The 16,658-nt window shown below is 48.1% G+C and overlaps 1 protein-coding gene across 1 annotated transcript; it reads right to left on the reverse strand.

The window, feature by feature from the left end:
* Positions 1 to 14,953: 14,953 nt before the first annotated feature.
* On the reverse strand, positions 14,954 to 16,409 carry CLDN3 (claudin 3). The gene has a single exon (XM_027527632.1). It carries the CDS (start codon positions 15,985 to 15,987, stop codon positions 15,328 to 15,330), a length of 660 nt encoding a protein of 219 aa, XP_027383433.1. The 5' UTR covers positions 15,988 to 16,409; the 3' UTR covers positions 14,954 to 15,327.
* Between the last annotated feature and the right edge of the window lie 249 nt (positions 16,410 to 16,658).

A 16,658-nucleotide genomic window follows, 5' to 3' on the forward strand; every position in this document is an offset into this window, starting at 1 on the left:
CAGGCAAGAATACTGGAGTGGGTTGCCATGCCCTCCGCCAGGGGATCTTCCCAATCGAGGGATTGAAACTGCATCTCTTATGTCTGCTGCATTGGCAGGCAGGTTCTTTACCACTAGGGCCACCTGGGAAGCCCCCCGCCCCGCCGTCTGCCATACCCCCAGCAAATTTGACCCTGCTGAATATCCTGGAATTGTAGTCCAGCCTCAGAAAGATTGAAGTCCATCCTCTAACTGCCTCAGCAGAATGGAGCATCAAGGAAATAACATTATTGCACTGCTCAGTTTATGGACTGACTTTCATAATTGCCACAATGCCATATACACTGATTTCCTTTATGAATCAACAATCCAATAATTCATTCCACAAATATTTACCAAGCACCTGCAGTTACCAAATATGAATTTTAGAGCCAGGGATGTGGCAATTACGTGGCCCTCTTCCTCAAGGAACACAAAAAGGCAACCCCTGCTGCCAACCTATCTACTCTCAAGTGGCGAAGACAGGCCATCAACAAAGAAATAAGCAAATAAATTTGTAAGTACAAATTGTGTTAAGTTCAGTGGGCAGGGTGCTGTGTTCAGTAGTAACAGGGGTAGAGGATATTAAGTAGGGTGATAAGGAAAGTTCTCAGGTAAGATGAAGTTTGGAGGATAAGAAGGAGGCAGTCATACAAACATCAGGGAAAAGTGTTTTAGGCAGTGGGAATAGTATGTGCAAAGGCCCTGAGGTACATAAGACTGTATCTTGTTAGAAGAACAGAGAAGAAGGCAGAGGAAGCTCAGGCAGAGAAAACAAGAGGAGAAAGGCATATAGGAGGTAGGCTAGGGTGGGTCCATGTACGGGTCCATTATTAAAGAGGAATGAGAGCCAGTAAGGGTTTAAGTTTCAGAGAAGGCAATGGCACCCCACTCCAGTACTCTTGCCTGGAAAATCCCATGGACCGAGGAGCCTGGTGGGCTGCAGTCCATGGGGTCACTAAGAGTCGGACACAACTGAGCAACTTAACTTTCACTTTCCACTTTCATGCATTGGAGAAGGAAATGGCAACCCACTCCAGTGTTCTTGCCTGGAGAATCCCAGGGACGGGGGAGCCTGGTGGGCTGCCGACTATGGGGTCACACAGAGTCGGACACGACTGAAGTGATGTAGCAAGGGTTTAAGTAGGCATCCCTGGTGGCTCAGTAGTAGTACCATTCCAGTATTATTGCTATGGACAGAGAAGCCTGGCAGGCTACAATCCATGGGGGGCACAAAAGAGTTGGACACAACTCAGCCACTAAACAACAACAAGAGTTTAAGCAGGGAGAGACATATTTTCCATTTTCTTTTATTTTACTTGTTTTTTAAGACTGTGCCCTGCAGTATGCGGGATCTTAGTTCTCCAGCCAAGGATGGAACCTGTGCCCCCTGCGTTAGGAGCACAAAGTCTTAACTACTGGGCTGCCAGAGACTCCCCTGGATGAAGAATTAGATGGGGAAAAAAAAAAAGAATTTAGATGGGTAGAGAGGAAGATGGTACAAAGGAAAAGGAAGAGATCAAGGACAACCCCGTTTCTGAGGGTAGTTGTGTCATTTATAGAGATGAGGAAGGCTGGAGAGGAATTTTTTTCTTTTCTTCCCTCTGTTGCTGCTGCTAAGTCGCTTCAGTCGTGTCCGACTCTGTGCGACCCCACAGATGGCAGCCCACCAGGCTTCCCCGTCCCTGGGATTCTCCAGGCAAGAACACTGGAGTGGGTTGCCATTTCCTTTTTCCCTCCAAAGCGTACCAATAGTAAGGGAGAATCCAGAGTTCCACTTGAGGTATGTTAAGTTTGCGAAGCCCGTGAGATACCATGATAGTTAATATTTACTGAGTTTAACATGCCAAGCACTGTTCCCACTGCTACATATTCATTGACTCATTTACCCCTCATAATGACAGTGAGAGGGTATGTGTATTATTTAGCCCCTCCTTTAACAGCTGAGAGAACTGAGCCGCAGAGGGGTTAATTAATCACCCATGGTCACACAGCTTGGAAACTGCAGGGCCAGGATCCAAACCAAAATGGTTGGGCCCAAGGGCCACACTGTTAACCACTGCCCTCCACTGTCGTCGAGGCATTCGGGACACAGGCGATGCAGGCAGTGGGGGGCTTGGAGGAGAGGTGTCGGGGCTGGAGGATGTTAAAGGCGAGGGAATGGGAGAGACACTCAAAGGGGATGATGGTGCACTGGAGGAAGAGAAGAGGACTGAAGACAGAGGATCCTGGGAAGACGACAGGAAGGGATAAGGACGGGATGTGTAGAGGGAGGAGGAAGGCGAGGCTGGTGTCACAAAGGCCAAGACAGGGGAGAGTTCAGAAGGGGAGAGCGAGCAATCAGCCGTGTCAAAAGTTGCTGAGAGCATTTAGAGTACACTCTGGATAGAAAAGTTAAGTGACCGTTGGCCGTGGCAACCTGGAGGCCTCTGGGACCTTGCCAGGAGCAGCTTGGAGTGGAGAAAAAAAGGGTGGGGGCAGGAGCAGACAGGAGTGGCCGAGGGGCAAGTGGGGAGGAAGCAAAAGCAGGGGTGAGATACCGCTTGACATGAACAGAGAAATGGGCGGCATCTCTTTGGAGACGTGAAGGCAAGGATACTTTTATTTTTTAAGATGGGAGATATTCAATCATGTTTATATGTTGATGTGAAGGATATAGTAGAGAGCGGGTGGAGTTTGACAATGCAAGAGAAAGAAGGTATTTCAGAGGGAGATTTTTTTTTTCTGTCTACCTTTAAAAATTTTTATTTTTAAAATTGAAAAAATTTTAATTTATTTTTATTATTTATTTATTTAATTTACTTTGTAGGATCTAACTTTTAAAATTCTGGTAAATTTTATTTTGGCTGTGCTGCATGGCTTTCGAGATCTTAGTTCCCTGACCAGGGATCGAACCCAGGCCCATGGCAGTGAAAACCATTGGACCACCAGGGAATTCCCTGGCTCTACCTTTAAAAAAAAAAACACCTTTTTATAATGGAAAATTTTAAAGCATACCTGAAGGGAGATAGGATCACCATCACCCAGTTTCAACAATTGTGATGAATTCAACAATTCAACAACTCAAAGCCAATCTTGTTTCATTTGTCCCCATGTATCTCCTGTCTCATCTCCACATTATTTTGAAGTAAATATCACACATTATACTATTTCATCTGTAAATAGTTCTAATGTTTCTCTAAAAGCTAAGGACTTTTCTGTTTTTTAAACATAAACCACTGTATCATTTACATCAGGGATCCCCAACTGCTAGGCCATGATGGACCAGTATCAGCCTGTGGCCTCTTAGCCACCTGGCCATACAGCAGGAGGTAAACGGCTGGCCAGAAAGCGAAGTTTCATCTGTATTTACAGCTGAGCTCTCCTTCCTTAATGCGCTTGAATCATCCTGAAACCATCCCCTCACCTGTCCATGGAAAAATTGTCTTCCACGAAACTGGCCCCTGGTGCCCAAAAGGTTGGGGATGACTGATTTACATGCTTTGTGTTAGTCCCTCAGTCATGTCCAACTCTTTGTGACCCCATGGACTATAGCCTGCCAGCCTGCCCTGTCCGTGGAATTCTCCAGGCAAAAATACTGGAGTGGGTTGCCATTCCCTCTCCAGGAGATCTTCCAGGGATCGAACTCAGGTCTCCTGCATTGGAGATAGATTCTTTACTGTCTGAGCCATCAGGAACAGTGACTTATATACTTTAAAGAGTAATAATTTCTTAATGTTATCAATTATCCATTCAATGTTCACTTTTCTAATTGTCTCACAAATGCCATACTTTATTTTAACAGGTTGAATCTGGAATCAGTTGAGACCCACATCCGTGGTTGGTTGATAAGTCTTTTGTTCTTTTTTGATCTACTGGTCCCTACACCTCATTTTCTTTTTTTAAAGTTTTTTATTGATGAAGAATCCATTTGTCTGATAGAGTTCTCCGCATCTGAATTTTGCTGACTGTATTCTGTGTATGTATGTGTTCCTCTCTCTTTTGCATGTGCTGTAAATTTGTCTTCTGATCAAGAAATTGACAAGATTTAGAGTTCATTTAGGAGAAGGCAATGGCACCCCACTCCAGTACTCTTGCCTGGAAACTCCCATGGATGGAGGAGCCTGGTGGGCTGCAGCCCATGGAGTCGCTAAGAGTCAGACATGACTGAGCAACTTCACTTTCACTTTTCACTTTCATGCATTGGAGAAGGAAATGGCAATCCACTCCAGTGTTCTTGCCTGGAGAATCCCAGGGATGGGGGAGCCTGGTGGGCTGCCATCTATGGGGTCGCACAGAGTTGGACACGACTGAAGCGACTTAGCAGCAGCAGCAGCATAGTTCATTTATTTATGATTTTTATTTTTCTTCAAGACTATTTAACAAGAGATGTTGAACTTGCTTCTTCTTTTATGGCAGCCAAGTCATACTAGTTAGGACACCTTTGGCTGGAAACCCCAGGTCAAACCAGCTTAACCAATGAGAAAACCCACATCTCCCACAACCAGAGATCTAGAGGAACTTGAGAGCCCCAAAGAGGAGGCAGTTACTGGATAGAAAATGTTTCCAGGGCTCCAAGTTCCTCCTCTCCAGATAGAGGTCCTCCTCATTGGTCTCAATCCTCAGGCTCGTTCTCTTTGGGGTTCAAGTTGGTGATAGAATTTGATGTCACCACCTGCCTGAAGAACATCTGGGGAAGGAGGGGAGTGACTTCTTTCTTAGGCAAGTGGAGGCTGCCTGCTGCCTGGCAACAGACCTTCCCTTCTGTCTGATAGGCTGCAACTGTCACATGCCCACTCTGAGCCAATAACCATGGAAGGAAGAGACCAACAGCCACCGGCTTAGGCTAATCAGGAGTTATCATTGAAGCTGGAGGTGGGGGTGTATTCCAGTTATCTAAAAATGTATAAGATGAATACCCTATATCCTTGGACACTGAGTATTTCTGAACAATGTTACTTAGAAGTGGAATTGCTAGATCTCAGACTTTTTATATTTATAAGGTCTTTATTTTTTATAGAAGTGGTCAAATTGCCCTCCAAAAAATCAGTTATTGTATCAATATATATATACTGCACCAACTAGGGAAAAGGAAAACAAGAGTCAGAGGAGTGCAGTGGTTAATAACTTGGGTTCTAGCAAATCAGATACCTGTGTTCAAAGCCCAGCACCTCTGTGTGATATCTGTGTGAAGTCTGGACAACTAGTGTAACTTCTCTGTGCCTCAGTTTTCCTATCTGTAAAATGGGGATGGTGCTAATAATGCCACTATTCAGACACTTGCTCTTAGACATTGTTAGTTATTATTCTATCATATGGGATATCATCAAAGCGCAGGTTACTGTCCCCAAATCCATTTTCTACTCTTGTCTGTGTTTCTGGGAGGTTCACCTTTGCAGGATGTATTAGCCTTGCCTTCTGGCTTCTGAAGGTGAGAAGAGAGAGAGGTGCTGGCCTATTCTTTTCCCCTGCTGCTCCCTGGTTTGCTGTGGTTCCAGCAGAGGGTGTGCCCTCCTACAGCCGTGGCTACTGTCTGGTAACCCTATTTCCCACAGCTCCATGTTTCAACCTGGCTCCTGTAACTCAGCTTCCTCCCATTGCTTCTTTAGGCTTACGGGTGATAAAGGGTCCCCACTATTGTTAGTTTCTTGATACCTCAATATTCTTTACTAAATTCCCTAGCTCTACCCATGCCTCTCTATACATAGTCCCTCCGTAAAGTCTCATTAAAACACAGCATGTGAGACTTTCCTGGTGGTCCAGTGGTTAAGAATCCACCTTGCAATGCAGAGGACTCAACTCCGATCCCTGGTCGAGGAACTAAGATTCCACATGCCACAGAGCAATGCAGCTGGCGCACGGCAACGACTGAGCCTTTGTGCTGCAACTATGAAGCCCACAGGCCTAGAGACCTTGCTCTGCAACGAGAAGCCACTGCAGTGAGAAGCTCACACACCACAACTGGAGAGTAGCCCTCCCTCGCTGCAGCCAGAGAAAGCCTGAGCATAGCGAGGAAGACCCAGTGCAGCCAGAAATAAATGCAAAATAAACAAAAATTAAAAACAAAAACATAACAGGGAAAATTGATTTCACTTAGAGAATTTAGAGAAATAACACTAAATAGGGAAGTTGTGCATCCTTTCATACCTTTATTAGGATAAATAGTTACTTTTATAGTTGCTTCTTTTCCTTTGCAGATTATTCTTTTGGATTGCTATACTTTCTCTTATTGTTTTGCAGGAACGCTTTTTTACTCTAATGAAAAGTTTTTAAAATTAGAGGATAATTTCTTTACAATATCGTGATGGTTTTTGCCATGTATCAACATGAATCGACGTTAGGGATACGTATGTCCCCTCCCTCTTGAACCCCCCCAACTCCCTCCCCATCCCACCCTTCTAGGCTGTCACAGAGCACTGACTTTGGGAGGAACTCTTCATATTAGATATTTTAAGCATTTTTTTTCTGTTACATATGATGTAAACGTTTCTCCCTGTTTCTTGCTTATCATTGACATTTGTTGATTTTTCTCTGCTACATAATTTTTTATTGTGGGAAAAATACCACACAATGTAAAATATACCACCTTCAATTCAGTTCATTTCAGTTGCTCATCTTATCTGACTCTTTGCGACCACGTGGACTGCAGCATGCCAGGCTTCCCTTGTCCATCATCAACTCCCGGAGTTTGCTCAAACTCATGTCCATCGAGTCTGTGATGCCATCCAACCATCTCATCCACTATTGCCCCTTCTCCTTCTGCCCTCAAGCTTTCCCAGCATCAGGTCAGTTCTTTGCATCAGGTGGCCAAAGTATTGGAGTTTCAGCTTCAGCATCAGTCCTTCCAATAAACATTCAGGACTGACTTCCTTTAGGGTTAACTGGTTTGATCTCCTTGCAGTCCAAGGGACTCTCAGGGGTCTTCTCCAACACCACAGTTCAAAAGCATCAATATACCACCTTAATCATGGGGTATAGCTCAGTCATTTTAAATAAATCTATATTAGTGTGAAACATATATTCAGAACCTTTTCACCTGAAAATCTGAAACTATAATCATTAAAGGACAACACCCCTTTTCCTCCTCTTCCTGCCCTTGGGAGCTATCATTCTACTTTCAAATTTATCATTGAATTTGACTATTCTATGTATTTCATATAAGTGGAATCATACAGTATTTGTCTTTTCATGGCTGGATTATTTCAATGTAGCACATGTCCTCAAGGCTCATCCATATGATAGCATGTGTCAAAATTTTCCTCTTTGTTAAGGCTGAATAATATTTCATTTTACGTTTATACCACATTTTGCTTGTCCATTCATTCATAGGTGGACAATTGCATTCCATCTCTTGACTATTGTGAATAGTACAGTGAACATAGGTGTGCAAATATCTGTTCAAAACCCTGCTTTCAACTCTTTGGGGTATATACCCAGAAGTGGCATTATTGGGTCTTATGGTAGCTCGATTTAAAATTTCTTACTCCCACACTGTTTTCCCCAGTAGCTGTGCCATTTTCCATTCCCACCAACAGGTCATAGAAGTTCCAGTTTCTCCATATGCTTGCCAACAGTTGTTATTTTGTTGGCTTTTTTTTTTTCTTCAAGTTTTAGGAATTCTCTATATAATCTGGATATTAATCATATATCAGATATATGATTTGCAAATATATTGCAAATCCATCCTGTGGATTGCTTTTTCATTCTGTCCACAGTGAGTTTTGATGCATGAAATTTAAATTTTCATCAAGTCAAATTTGACTATTCTTTTCTTTTGCTGCCTGTGCCTTTGACGTCACATTCAAGAAACTGTCACCAAATCCAATGATGCAAAGTTTTGCCCCACATTCCTCAAAAAGTTTTATTGTTTTACCTTTTGTGTTTACGTCTTTGATCTAGCGTGAGTTAGGTTTTGTATATGGCGTTAGGCAAGGGTCCAACTTCATTCTTTCGCTTGTGGTGATCCAGGTGAAAAAATTGTTCTTTCCTTGTTGAGTGTTCTTGGCATCCTTATTGAAACTCATTTGAGATTTTTGTGCGTATGTGAGAGAGTTTATTTCTGAGTTCTCTCTTCTATTTCATTTGTCTCTATGTCTGTCTTTATGCTGCTACCACACTGATCTGATTACTCTAACTTTGTAATATTTTCAAATCCAGAAGTGCAGACCCTTCAACTTTGTTCTTCTTTTTGGCTATTCAGTTCCCTTGAGAGTCCATATGAATTTCAGGATGAACTTTTCTATTTCTGTAAAAAAAAAAGAAAATGGGATTTTTCATTGTATTGAAACTGTAGATCACTGGGTGACATGGATCTCTGAGCAATTATAAGTCTTTCAATGCATAAACATGGGATGTCTTTCCATCTATTTGTGCTTAATTTCTTTCAGTAGTTTTTTGTGTACAAGTCTTTCACCTCCTGGCTTAGGCTTTATTTCTAAGACTTTTATTCATTTTGATGCTATTGTAAGTGGCATTATTTTCTTAACTTCCTTTTCGGTTTATTTATTTTATATTTTTTATGCACTCAAATCTTATCATCTTTTCTTTCACTTTTGGGGTTTGTGTCTTGCTTAGGGAGGCTTTCCTCAGTTTGATATTATAAGAACACTCTGCATTGCCTTCTAGTTCATTCCTAGTTTGTTTCGTTGTGTTAAACCCTTAATCCATCCAGATTTTCAGTGAATTGCCAACTCCCTGGTGATGATTAGAACGTGGACAGAAGGCAAGGTGGAAGGATAGGGACTGCAAAACGTGTTGGGACGTCCCTGGAGGTCCAGTGGTTAAGACCTCGCACTTCCGTTGCAAGGGGCATGGGCTCGATTCCTGCACACTGCACACTGCACACTGAGACCCTGCACACTGCTGCACTGTGTTCGAGCCCTGCACCCCGCACAGCGAAAAGTTACTGTAGAGGCTGGAGGCGAGAGGGAGGGAGGAGGAGCAATAAAGGGGCAAAGGATTAAAAGGTACAAACTGCTAAGTGTGAAATAAGCTCCAAGGCTATGTCGTGCAACACGGGGAATATAGTCAATACTTCATAGTAATTACAAATGGAGTACAACCTTTAAAAATTGTGAATCACTATATTGTACACCTGTAACTTATGTAACATTACTGTGCATCAGCTGTACTTCAATAAAAGGAAAAAATGTGGGGGCTGGAACAACTCCAGGGGCTCCATTGTTGGGTCTGGGAAGGAGGCAGTGAAGGGCCTGGGATACAATACCAGCCAGAGAAATTTGGCTGGAATTGTCACTCCATGTCCCTATTCAATCTTTTCTCTTACTGACTTCCATACAAATTTTCAACTTCAGCCAGGTCGGCCTTTTGATCAACTCCTGACTTCTGGCCTGACTCTATGCCTTTGTCCAGTCTGTGATTCCTGCCTGGAAAACCTTTTCCTCTTAGCTCTGCCCATCTAAGGCAGATATGTTCAATTAAAGTGATAAAAGTATCTTTAACATGTAAAAGTGAAAGTTTTGCCGTTCCATATAAATATAATAAATATATCAAATGAAAAGCAGGCAAAGGCTATATCAAAGCAAGTCATAAAAAGAAATAGTCTATGTATCAGGCAGTCGATTCAGGTCTGCTTTGTAACCCAATTTGTATTTGTCAAGTTCCTACTTCATAAAGGAACTCTCCTTTATACTTTACGAAGAATGCAAGGATAAGCAAGACTATTTCCATGATCAATAAATTTTACAATCTAGAAAAGAGATAGGACAGTACACAGATTGACCATAATTGACAAGAGAGAAAAGAAGTCTTGAAAAAGGAGTCCAAGAAGAGAGAGATTACGCAGAGTTCAGTTAGAAAAATTAGTAAAGGGACTTTCCTGGTGGTCCAGTGGTTAAGAATCTGCCTGCCAATGCAGGCGGACGTGGGTTTGATCCCTGGTATGGGAAGATCCTACCTGCTGCCAGGCAACTAAGCCCACACACCGCAACTGCTGGGCCTGTGTGCCCTGGAGCCCAGGCTCTGAAACAAGAGAAGCCACCTCAGTCAGAAGCCCGCATACCGCAACTGGAGAGAAACTCCTGCTCGCTGCAACTAGAGAAAGCCTGCACTCAGCAACTATGACCCAGTGCAGCCAAAAATGAATAAATAAAAATTTGAAAAAGAGGGGATATATATAAACATAGATCTGTTCACTTTGCTGTACAGCAGAAACCAACATAGCACCCAATAAGATGTCAATAAATACACTCCAATATGCATGAATAAAAATTAATAAGAAGTAATAAAAATTGATAATAATTAATAAAATTACTGGACTGTGTTAGTCACTTACTCAGTCATGTCCAACTCTTTGCAACCCCATGAACTGTAGCCCGCCAGGATCCTCTGCTCATGAAATTCTCCAGGCAAGAATACTGGAGTGGATTGCCATTCCCTTCTCCAGAAGAACTTCCCAACCCAGGGACTGAACCCTAGTCTCCTGCCTTGCAGGCAGATTCTTTACCATTAGAGCTACAGGGAAGTCTCCTCCATCAATGCAGGTAAGTAGTTTTGATTAGAACATTGTCTAGATCTAACAAAAACTCCATTAATGTTAAAAAAAAAAAAATAACAGGGGAGGATTGAGAGTATCAAGAGGGATTCTAGAGATGGAAGATCCTCTTGAGACTGTTACAGAAAGATGGTGACAGCCTGGTTGGAGTCCCGGCAGTGCAACTAGGGAAGACGGAAGTAATAACAGACGTAATTGACAGGAGGCGGCAGGGCCTGCAGCCGAGCCCTGGGGGTCTCCTTGTGTAAGGCCTGCCTTGCAGAGTTCTTAAGGGGATCAAACAGAAGAGGGGCAACATCCGCCTCTTTTACAGAGGAGGGTGAGAGCTGGCCAGTGACTCGCCCAAGGTCCCTCAGCGGGCACCAGGGCCAATGCCCTCACTCTCTGTACCTGCTCTGCAGTGCATACTTGGCAAGGATGACCTTTCATGAAGCCCTGGCAGGGCAGGGAGAAGGAAGGTACTGTCTGTTCCTCCAGGCCTGCCACAGACCTTGAGGGAACCACAATAAATGCTGTGTTTGTTTGATAAAGCACTTGGCTTTTGGTCTCAGTAGGAGGAAGAGCTAGAACAGGTGTGGCGAGCCCAGGGCAGCCTGCAGCACAGGTGGAGGGTGGGGTGGGACAGAGCCCCAGGGCCTGGCAGGGGGCTCCAGGGGCCGTGGATTTTGAAGAAATCCAAGGACTTTCTCACGAACCAACCATCTCTCTCATGTTCCCAGACTCCTGCCTGGCAGAATACACCAAGATCTTTTTTTTTTTTCCCTCACCAAAATCGTAAGGATACCGGCTCACACTAATTGAGGTCTTACTGCGTGCTTAGCTTTGTGGCAGGTGCTTTTCATGCACACAGACATGCCATCATTCCATAAATGGGTGCTGACTACACTGGGTGCTGCAGACAGAGGGAAATTTGGGACAGTGTCCCTGAGCTTGGGAGATGACCTTCTGTAGAGGACATTTCAGAAGAAACAGAACAACAATATAGTGTCGTATGTGCTGTGATGGGGTGAAACTAGACCGCATGGGAATCCAGAGGATGGCTGAGCTAATCCTCAACACAGCATATCCATTTTGCAGATGAGGAAGCTGAGGCTCAGAGAGTGAACTGCCCTACTTACCTGGTCAGTTTGGTTCTGACTTTTTTTCTTCTTTAAAAAAAATTTTTTTTTAATTTTATTATTGGAATATAATTGCTTTATAATGTAGTGTTAGTTTCTGCTGTATGACAAAGTGGATCAGCTATATGTATACATATATCCCCTCCCTCTCAAGCCTCCCTCCCACTCCTCCCATCCCACCCTTCTATGTCTTGACTAATTTTCTGCTTCAGGAGATGATACGGATAAAAATGGGGATGGAAAAGACAAGTTAGAGGCGGGCCTCAACCCCTATGTTGAAACGATGGGGAAACTGAGACCCAGGAGGGAAGGGAGTTGCGCAGAAAAGGAGTGGATCCCAGGAAAAGGAGTGGATCCCACCTGACTCCCAGTCCAGTCACGCCAGATGGCTTTCTCTTCTCTAGTGGTCTCAAGATTTCCTGGGACCTCCTCACGTGGGACCCTTCCCAACTTGTGGTTTGCATGCTGCACACTCTAACCTGTTTAGACTGGAAATTCCAGAAAGAATAAGAAGAGGTTGAGTTAGGACAGATCCAGAAGTCAGGCAAGGACGTGTGTGCGTGTTGGGGTGGGAAAGGTACCTCACTCCCCACCAGGGGAGCCCAGCCTTGGGGAGAGACTAGGGAGCCAGGGGAAGATCTGATGGGGTCCGTCTGCCTTCTCTGCCCAGCTCGGGGGTGCTGGGACGGACCATGGGGGGCTGGTTCGGCAGCTGGGAGCCCTTGGGTCCAGGCTTCCCTCTTGAAGCCAGTGGTAAGTGAATAACCTCACTCCTGCCTGCGGGGCCCTCTGGGATGGAGAGCCACCCGGTGCCCTTCGGTTCTGGCTCGGGGCAACCTGACTCCCTGGTGCCCCTGGCCAGAGACCTTGAGGGTTCAGATGTAAATCCCTTGGCTCCTTCTGCCTACACCCCCAAATCCCGTCCAGAGAGGCCCAGAGAGCATGTCTGCTCAGTTCCTCCTGCCCCTCTACTACTAAGCCTCCTTCCTGTCTGACCCTTTCCCCCACAAAGCCCCCTCCCCTTCACTGACCCTCTTCTCTGGGTCCCTTCCCTCTCATTGAGCTCCCTTCCCTCCCTTCCCCCCCAACCTAACCCCCTTCCCCAGAGGCCTCCCCATGAGCCCCTCCCCTCTTGCTAAGTCTATCCCTCTCTGAGCCCAGGTCCACTTCCTCCAGCTCTTCCTGGGATCCGTCTCCATCACCCGCTCCCCACCTTCATATTCACAGCCCTCTCCCTCTTTCCTTTCCCCAGGCCAGAGGAATGGTTCCCAAAGAGGCCTGGGTTGGAGAGAGAGTAATGCCAACCCCAAGCCTTTTCCAGGAATCTCCTAAGAATGAACACTCTAAAGCCAGGGTGCTCTTACTGTTTACAGTAACCTATTTCCTCTTCTTCTGGTAATAAAGCACAGTGACTTGTCAGTTGTTGCTTAATGAGAGGAGAATATTTTGGACCAATGTAAAGCATTCCGGGAGTTGGTGATGGACAGGGAGGCCTGGAGTGCTGTGGTTCATGGGGTCGCAAAGAGTTGGACAGGACTGAGCGACTGAACTGAACTGAACTGAAAGCCTTCTACTGAAAAATCTGCCTGCTCCTGGGGCCTTTTGCTTTCTGCTTTGCTGCAGGTCAAGAAGTTCAAGATACAATAACTTTGAAATAATTGCGAGCCTCCACAATCCCAAATACCTGTCCTGGGATAAATAACTGTCCTTGCTCTTTTGCAAGTTGCTCTCCTGGCCTGGAAGCCGCAAACCTCTAGGACGCATGGCCTACATGGTCTGTTTCTGCTTCTCATCTCCCACCCATCTGTCTGTTCACTGTGTCCGCTGTCAGGCCTCTTGCCAAGGCCACCAGTGACCAGCTCGGTGCTCTGAATTCTCAGGCTTCTTGCCTGACGACTTCCGCAGCCTCCGACACCATTGCCAATGCCCGCCTTCTTGAAACTCTTTTTTTCTCCTCTTTGGTTTCTAGACTGACCTCATCTACTTCCCTGGTTTCGGTTGCCATATGTATTCTAACAACAGCAGGTTTACCACTCCTGAGTTCCAGATCTCTATATATGCCCTGTCTCTTCCTGGACGTCTGTGCCTGGAGGTCCCACAGGCTGGCCAAACTCTGTTCACTCACAGATAAGCCCATCAACTGCCCCCAGCAACCTGGTCCTATTTTGGTAAATGGTACCACCATTCAATCACTGACCTAAGGCAAAAAATTTGGGTTAACCCAGCTATTTCCGCTGTCTCTCCCCACATACCCAAATGGTTCTCCAGCCTGGCTCTGGCTCATCCTGCCTCTTTCACAGCACTCCCTGCCACCCTCCCCATCAGGCCTGGTCCCCCATCCCCCCGTCCCTACTTTATTTCTGGGCTGCATCATCTCACGTGATGACAGCTGCACAGCCTCTAAGATGGTCTCCTGCCTTCATCCCTCTACCTGAGTGCCAGTTCCGCAGGCCAGCTGGAGAGGTTATTCTAGAGCATAAATCTGATCAGGTACCTCCCTTCCATGATTCCGGTAACAATCCAGTACAATCCAGGGTCTGTAATTCTGCACACAAGACTCCCCGTGACTTGGCCTCTCCAGGGTCCAGGGCCCCATCGCCACTTCCTCCCTCACCTTGCTATCTACCCAGCCAGGTGAAATCCCACTTTCCTGGCTCTGGACACTGGGCCCCTTTCCCACTGCCTGAACCTCCTACACCTTCTCTGAGACACAAGTGCTTCCAGCCTTGTTTACCTTAAGCATTAGAGTGTCACCAGAGAGTTCTGAGTATCCCTTCCCCCCACCTACCCTTTCCTTCCCTCAAGAGTTTCAGGGAAAAAAATGAGGCCCCTCTCTCTTCTCTCCTCCTGGGGACACAATTCTACCCAGTTTCCTTTGGCGGTGTGTTTTACCAGAACAATAGATCTTTTTGTTCTCCTTTCCCAAATATGAAATCATAGCATTGAATGTGCTCTTTAACACGCCGCAGGGCGATTCAGGCATTGGGGAGCGCTTTGGAGGGCCGGTGTCTCAGGCCTAAGCCTGGAGAAGGGGGTCCCTGACATCTCCCCACCTCCTCCATGCCCGGAAGTGCACCTGCCCGCTCCTCCGGAGTGGGCCTTCCTTGTCTGAATCCCCAGTGAATAGGCCAAAGGACCAGATAGCTAGTGAGTACCCAGCTCAGTTTACAACTTATTGAAACTCTCTAAGCTTCATCCCGCAGCCGGAGCGCAGAATTCAGCCAGGGCAAATCCTTGGGGGTCGCACGCGGGGCGGGGGGTTGGGATGGGGAAGTTTTGGAAGTAGGTGGAGGCCTGTCCGCGCTCAGGACAAGGAGGCGCCAGCAACTGCAAAACGAAAGATTTTTATTGAAAAATATCGTGGCCCCTTTTCAAAGCTGCGGTTCCCTGCGCAAAGAGAACTTTGTGGCCACAGTCCGACCGGGCGGGCAAGTAGAGGTGGTCACCCCAGTTCCGCGCACCAGAGGGGCAAGGTTTCAAAGGTTCGTGCCGGCAGGCCCCTGGGCTCCACAATCCCGCTCCCCGGGCCGAGGAGGGCTAGCAGCTGGGGAAGGGGGCGCCGGGCGGGCCCCTCCCAGTCCAGTGAGGGAGCAGACTGGCATCTGGGGGGCGGGGGCTGGACTCCGATGCAAGGCTGCACGCAGGACTGGTGGGCGCGCCAGCTTGTGGGAGTGGTCGGGGCTTCCCGCGGTCGCCCCATCAGACGTAGTCCTTGCGGTCGTAGGCCGTGCCGGTGCTAGTGACGGGCCCGGTGGAGCGCGGCGCCGAGTAGACGATCTTGGTCCGCGCGTAGTTGTCGCGCGGCGGGCAGGAGCAGCAGAGCAGCGCGCCCCCCAGCAGCTGCAGCGCGGACGCCGCCCAGCCCACGTACAGGGCGGCGCCCATCTCGCGCTTCTGAGCCTCGGGCACCAAGGGGTTGTAAAAGTCCCGGATGATGGTGTTGGCCGACCAGGACACCGGCACGAGGGTCAGCAGGGCGGCCAGCAGGAAGAGCACGCCCGCCACGATGGTGATCTTGGCCTTGGCCGTGTCGTCCTGCACGCAGTTGGTGCACTGGGCGCCCACGAGCGCCACGAGGAGCCCGAAGACGGCCAGTAGGATGGCGATGACGATGAGGGCGCGGGCCGCCTGCAGGTCCTGCGGCAGCGCCAGCAGTGAGTCGTACACCTTGCACTGCATCTGGCCGGTGCTCTGCACCACGCAGTTCATCCACAGTCCCTCCCAGGTGATCTGCGCCGTGATGATGCTGCTGCCGATGAAGGCCGTCACGCGCCACATGGGCAGCGCGCAGCACACGATGGTGCACAGCCAGCCCAGCACGGCCAGCGAGGTGCCCGCGATCTCCAGGCCCATGGACATGGCTGCCGCGCCAAAGCCGGCTCTGCCGGGCGGCTCCACGTGCGGGACGACGAGGGTCCGGGGCCGCTGGGGCCTGGGCAGGAGCCGCGGTGCAGCCGATGGACTGACGCCCCGCTTGACGGACGGACGGACGGACGGACACAAGGGCGGCGCGCGCTAACGGCTCCGCTCTCCCGGCTGGCGCAGCGGCTGCGCCTGCACCTGCCCGTGGTTTTGTAGGCGGGCGGCTGCGACTGGGCTGGCCCCTAGGAAGGGGCCGGTTAGTCTTCGATCCCGGCCCAGCGCTCCGGCGGGGGCGGGAGGGGCGGAGCCGCGCTCTCCCAGGCCTGGGGACAGTGACGTGGCCCCTCTTCTCCTTTCACTAAAGCGCCCCGGGAGGAAGCACTTGGCCAGGAGTGGCTCAAGGCGCCAGGGTGCGGGCTGCCGAGAGGGCGGGGCCGAGATCTGCGCCCCAGCCCCTCGCTCCTGCCCACCCCACCCTCGCCCCAGAGCTCGGAAAGGAATTCTCCGGGGGATGGGGTGAAAAGGACAACCTGCTTGACACTCCACCACTCTACCCGCAGCAAGGAGGAGTGGGGAGGGGGGCGCTGCTAGCGGCCGGGGATCCGCGGGGAAGGGGCGGGCAGTGTGGGCGTGGCCAGCCCGCTGTGGGCGTGGCCCAGCTGTTTACC

The sequence above is a fragment of the Bos indicus x Bos taurus genome, chromosome 25 (assembly GCF_003369695.1).
Source record: "Bos indicus x Bos taurus breed Angus x Brahman F1 hybrid chromosome 25, Bos_hybrid_MaternalHap_v2.0, whole genome shotgun sequence".
In the NCBI taxonomy this organism is placed as follows: Eukaryota; Metazoa; Chordata; class Mammalia; order Artiodactyla; family Bovidae; genus Bos; species Bos indicus x Bos taurus.